The sequence below is a fragment of the Chaetodon trifascialis genome, chromosome 5 (assembly GCF_039877785.1).
Source record: "Chaetodon trifascialis isolate fChaTrf1 chromosome 5, fChaTrf1.hap1, whole genome shotgun sequence".
Taxonomy (NCBI): domain Eukaryota; kingdom Metazoa; phylum Chordata; class Actinopteri; order Chaetodontiformes; family Chaetodontidae; genus Chaetodon; species Chaetodon trifascialis.
In genome coordinates this window covers 23,693,262-23,699,807 of record NC_092060.1, presented here as the reverse complement: position 1 = coordinate 23,699,807, position 6,546 = coordinate 23,693,262, and the positions used below count along the sequence as shown (strand labels likewise).

General features: G+C 41.9%; 1 protein-coding gene across 1 annotated transcript; it reads right to left on the bottom strand.

Annotated features, from left to right (window-relative positions):
• Positions 1–771: 771 nt before the first annotated feature.
• Positions 772–1,956, bottom strand: LOC139331451 (trace amine-associated receptor 13c-like). Its single transcript, XM_070962920.1, has 2 exons — positions 1,787–1,956; positions 772–1,582 (listed from the first exon to the last, which is right to left on the bottom strand). The coding sequence occupies exons 1-2, from the start codon at positions 1,954–1,956 to the stop codon at positions 772–774; spliced, it is 981 nt and encodes a 326-aa protein (XP_070819021.1).
• Between the last annotated feature and the right edge of the window lie 4,590 nt (positions 1,957–6,546).

Genomic DNA, 6,546 nt, shown 5'->3' with positions numbered 1-6,546 from the left:
TTAGCAGTTTGTCAGTGTGAAATGTAATTTATATCGATAAAACAAAAGCACATCTCACAGTACACTGTAAGATGTAGACTTTACGCTGGAGATGAGAGAATTGTGGTTTTATCAGTCAGTTTAACTATCACGTGTGTTATTCAGGCACTTTATGATAATCTGACAGTAAGTCTGAAGCCAGTCGTCTTGTGCAGACTGCAATGAAGAATATAGAGAGAAAAGACCACCATTTTCCTCAGTTTATATATGAGATGTCTTTGCTTAAAGAGGCACCAAAAATAATGAATGGAAATGTCAATTGAACAGATACAGTATATAAACTCATTTGTCTTGTTTCTGTTTTGTTTATCGTCTATTTTAATGTATAATGCTTAGCACATTTGGGAGATGAATGCTTTGTGAGCCCAAGAGAAGTTTGCCCATGGGCACAATTAAGTACATCTTATCTTGTGCAACACAGACATTTTTAATACATGTATTCATTTACCGTAAGTACACATACGGCACAGGAACAACAGCATTACTTGATCACCAAAAGGAAAAGTATATGTGACAAAATAAGCTCAAGGTCCACTTCTTTTTCTGGTTTTTGCACCACATCTCACAGTTTTCAGCATTCTTTTTGCTCATGGTGTCATCCTTGAAAACGCTAGTCGTGGGACCTTGAATTGAGATTCATTTGTCACTGCAGCATTTCTGTATGCTCACACTTAATCCTCCTCATTTCACCTCAGTGGTTTCCCCCTTCACAGAAAATATGTTGTCGTCTCGCTACAGTATGTTGGCCTCACAGGAGCCAGGCTGCATTACCTGAAGTGTAACAATGAGTTTAATAGTTTTTCTAAACCAGGGGTAGAAAAAGGCATAGATCACAGGGTTTAGACAGGAGTTAAAATACATCAGAAAGCTCATAAGGGCCTCAGCTGAAGAGCCGATCAGTATTTTGCCACCTGTGAGAGAGACGCAGTAATATGGACAGTAACACAAAAGAAAAACAGCCACAACAATACCAAGATTCCTGGCTGCTTTCAGCTCAGACCACTTAGCACTTACAGTCTGTGGACGCTGGAGTGTGACAGCTGTAATGTGTGAGCGCATGGCCCGAGCTTGAGAGATGGCCACCACGAACACTCTCAAATACAGACTTATGATGATAGATATGGGAATAATAAAATTGAAAACAAGGTCCACATCTCCTGCAATGTTAATCACACATTCTCCATAGCAAGAGTTGTACCTGCCTGGTTGTTTCAGGTGGTCATAGAAAAGAATAATGCTAACAAAAAGAGCGTAGATCCAACACAGACAAACACAGATCCTGACTGTTTTTAGAGTGACTGTGGTGGGGTAACGCAGAGGGTAACAAATAGCCACATAGCGGTCGATTGATATGAGCGCCATGCTTGCTGCTGAGGCACAGATAATGATGAAGGGTAGCAAATAATACACAGCACACACGAGGTCACCCAAGAGCCAGCAGGTCTCTGTTAAGATGATATCACACGGCATCACCACAAGGCCCACAAGAAAGTCTGAGACAGCCAGAGAGAGGAGGATGAGGTTGGTGGTGGTGTGGAGCTGCCTGGAGTGAGAGAATATCATCATTCATGAATATTAACACTAATAGTATTTCCACTATAGTGGTTGAGAAATAAGACCAGTGATTATATTTAAAACTGCAGAACTTAATCTGAGGGCTAGATATGAAAACATCCTAAAGCTGCGTCTCCTTTCTGTTAAAATAACTTTAGCAGTATATTAGCATTGCTGAGGTGCGTATCTCTGCCTGAAGTGGGAGATGGAGATGATGACCAGCAGGTTGAGAGCTCCAGTGAGCACAGAGATGAAGCAGAGAAAGTAGAAGAGCATGGCTCCACTCTGAGTACGCATCGGCTTTCTGCAGGAAGCGTTGAGCAGCTGGGGAAAGCAGAGTTGAGATCCATCCAGGGTCTCCATCATCAGCAGGAGGAGGAGGAAATGAGACGCTGCTGAGCTCTGGCAGCTTTCTTACCAGAACTCTTGTTCATACAGCTGATTTATCTCCTCTCATTCCTCCACCGCCCTCGTCTCGTGCCTCTCAGTATCTCTTTTAGACACTTCCCTCTTCTCTCTCTCTCTCTCTCTCTCTCTCTCTCTCTCTCTCTCCACCTCTCCACCTCTGACTCTCTGGATTTTGAACTTTGGTTGTTTTGGGAGCTTGTAGTACGATACTACAGAGGCCTGAAATGTGAACCTGTCTGATGTATCCCAATCTAAGCCTCATCCAAGGTCCAACACCGTATGTACTATACTTTATATTTGGATCGCAACAGCAAATTGATTAAATGAATGAAAATTGATTATAGAAATAGTTGGCAATGAAATTCATCATGGATTAGTTGGGTCTATGTTATAATGCATTGCAAAACACTGTAGCAGTGTCTCCTAAGGTGGGGTCAGTAAGCCAGTAGACAGAGTATGAAGCACCTACATTCTGGGCAACGTCATCAACATGCCCACTCGCTCACTGTGTAGCAGGATACAAGCAAATACTGCGTAAATATGGCTTAAGGGATAGCTCCCGTGATACCAACCCTGTCTGCTGAAATTGCCTGTGAATAAGGAAAAAATGTAGTGCTGCGTCAGTGTATTTTTCTTTTTCTTTTTTTTGAAGCAACACATTGAGGAAACGATATCATTAAATATATCTGCCAACGTTAACTGACATAATATTTCATATTTTCGCCTGCATTATCCACTCATGGAGGTCATGAAAACATGCTTAACATTTTTATTGATTTATGGACAACTACAGGCGCTTATGGTAAAGGTTGGGGGTTTAAATGATCATAGTCTTGGTTTGAAGGCACAGGAAGCTCAAATTTAGATACATTTGTTGTCTCACCATTGACTCTTGTCACCAATCACCAGAAATTCTGTATCGTTTCTTTTCCAAAAATATGATCACTGTTTTTCCTGTTTTAGCTGTTGAGCTTTTGGCACATTTGGCTTCTCAGAGCCAAACGTGTTCAGATCGGGAACGTTGCTCCACCACAATGTCTCCTTTGATGTGTGTTTGACAACATTAGTGACCTCTTGACCTCTGAAGTGCATGATGATGCAGGTCTATTACAGATGAAACAAACATCTTGAGGATTTTTTACCTGTGCGCCGGCAACAGCCTTGGCTGGAGGCATAAAAACTCACTGTGACCTCCGTCTCATTCTCGTATACACAATATCTGAGGAATGCCTTGAAGGTGAACGTTCACTTGGACTCAACGATGAACTGATTAGATTTTGGTGGTCAAAGGTCAAGGTGACCACACACAACGCCTGTTTGGCCATAACTCATATGCTAATGTAGCAGTGTTGTACTCTCTCGTTGCGTTGTGTAACTCATAGAACGAAGACCATCACTGTTGGCAAACTCGCCATTTATTTCGGCCATCTGGCAGAAGGATCAACATACAGTCAGTCTCGGTTTCCTCTCGCACACATATACACGTCTATAAAATGAAATGAAAGTGCAAGTTAGTTACATGTGTAACACTAGCCATTTTGTAAACAAAAGAAAAAAGAAAAACACTGTCAACTTTTTATGAAAAAAGGATGTGCTCAACCTTACGGGAGCTATATGTTTACAAAAGACAACTTAAATCACCCCATAATATTAGAATTAAAGTCATTTAATATGAAACATGGCAGAGCTCATAACTCGTGCACCTACCAGGAAGACAGCAAGGTCCGACTGCAGCTGACCCCCAGGGTGCATGACCCTCATCCACAGGGGTGCTGCATTTAATTACCATAGGACAAATAAGTTTCTGTGTTGTGTGATGAGTGTTTATGGCAAGTGGAATCTCACTACATGTTAACTCCGTTACACTAATTATGCCAAATTTAAATGGCTTGTACAACAGGGTATGACCCTAAACATACAATGGACTACCTCAAAAGCTTTACAAGCTTTCAGTTGTCCATCTCAGGTTTAATCAGGTGCAAACAGTACACAGGTGGTGTTACAGATTGTGTTTCAGTTGCACAACCATGGCCTGACTACTGTTGGTAGCGAGCTCTCAGTCCAGTGTGTCCTCTGAGGGCCCCGGACACTTGGCCTGGTCAGTAATCCAGCCTTGTCCTGGTAATTGAATGATCATTTCACATCTCACGTCTGCCTGAACATTGTCCAGAAAGTCACTTTGCTGGCTTTTTCAAATGTCTCAAACAAGATGACATTCATTGCAAACCAGATCACATGTGCCTAGATTACATTTCCAGGACATGGTAGACATGTTCTTAACTTAAACACCTCTGTTTACTTTGAATGAATTATTGATCTCACAATCAATGATTGCATCATAAGTTGATGCAAGGAGGTTGCATCATGTGTGTTTTCTCAACACCTCTGATTGCAGTGATACATCAGAGGTTGCAATGTTACCATCAGGTGTGAAAATGCTCCCGAACCAGATACATACTCAGTCATTAAGAGCAGCTAATGACCTACACACAGAGAGCTGTTCAGTGTCTAGAGGCAAATTAAATGTGAGAGATCTTAATGACATGGTGCCTGCGTTTGTTTGTACATGTGTTCCTCACATTGTGGGGACAGAAATCTAGACACATTGTTCGGACTCATTAGGTTAGGGTTAAGCAAGTAGTGGTAGGGTAAGTGTCCTCGAAATGAATGTAAGTCGATGTAATGTCCCCAGAAATTAAAACATTGGTGTGTGTGTGTGTGTGTGTGTGTGTGTGTGTGTGTGTGTGTGTGTGTGTGTGTGTGTGTGTGTGTGTGTGTGTGTGTGTGTGTGTGTGTGTGTGTGACTACTGGCATCTAGGGGTAATACATTAAGTTGGTATTATTCAATGTGACACAAACACAGATTGTTGACTACAGCATCAAATTATATTTTAGACAATAGTACGCTTCCAAACTTTGAATAAGAACCGTTGCAGTTTTAACATAACAAAACCAGCATCATAAAGAAATGGTTTTCCCAGTTCAGTGTGGAAAAGCCTCACAGCGCCCTGACCTAACTGCCATCCAACGCCTTCCCAACATCAGTGCTCAACATCACAAGTTATTTTGTGGTTGAATGGCAGGAAATCACTGGAGCCAGCTTCCAAAATCTTGTGGGCATCTGAAACCAGAAGATTGATGCTTTTACAACAGCATATTAATAACGTCTGATTTCCCTGACGATTAAACCAAAGTTTAAGCATAGACTAGTTAACTAGTCAGTTAACTGGTGGCACGGTGGAACAAGTGGTAATACTGTTGCCTCACAGTTAGAAGGTCCTGGTTCGAATCCCGCTTTGTGCGCAGGTCCACCATTCCTTCAGTGCCTGCTCGAGGAAAAAGGGCCTTTCTGTGTGGAGTTTGCATGTTCTCCCTGTGCTCACCTGGGGTATCCTCCATAAAATATACCCCCACTAAAAACATGCAAGAAGATCACCACCTGACCAATGGTGACGCATGAGAGTTGGGTCCCTGGGCGCCGCAGTCGGCTGATAATTTCATGTAAGCATGGCGTGTGCATGTAGTGTGCTACTCATTGCGTGTTGTGACAGTAAAAGTATGTTTCTTCTTCTTCTTCTTCTTCTTCTTCTAAAAGTTGCTGTACAGATCCCCTCATGCCTATAAGCATCTGGATCTCTAATAGGCCCAGGATGATCCATTTGGATGCTCTTCATCCTCCGCCTCACAGGTCAATTTACAGACACCTGCCAAGTGTCCAAATCAACTGTCAGATCCTGTCAGAGAAATGCGTTCACAAACCATTTCTGCTGCCATTATGTCAATGTCCTGGACGAATTGGAAAAATTCTGATCAAATGTGACCTGTGTTTGTGGACCCTATTTTCCCATGTTTTTGTGTGTAGGCGGCTAATGGGGACACCAATTTCTGAAATTGGTCCTGTATTGAAGGAGAACGCTGCAGCCGGCAGCCATGAAACGGGCTGTAAAGGACTCCCACCAGGTTTTTGTGCTCTGTCAGTGTACGTCCACTAAAAGTGTTTTTTGGCACTGACAGAGACAGATTTTTATTTTAAGTGTCTGACATCATTATGGAAAGGATCCCTACAGAAATGGACCTTTCCATTAAAGAGTAAGATCCTTTTTGTTGAACAAAAACAGCCGCTGCATTGCTGTCACCAAAGCCACCAGATTCCATTTCCAGAAACCGTAATTTTATCGTCATAAAACACTCCATTCAAACTCGGCAGAAACAAAATGAAACTCACCAAAAACTTTGTGGTTCACCTTTCCACTGTTCCAACAATCAGCACCAACTCTGGTTTGGTTGAAATAAAAACTTAATTCACTGAAGCAAGAGAGAGAGCGGACATCAGAGAAGCAGCGGAGGAAATATTTTCAAATCCACCTCAGAAATGATTTCCACCAGACATTTATGACTGGAGAGATTTAAATATGTCAGACTTGAACAGATTTTCCTGGTAAAGGGGTAACAGTAATTCCTTCATCACTGAAAGCCTGCTGTTCATGATGAATACAATGTCCTGTATTTTAAACCCGTACATTAATAAAATAATAATATACGTTC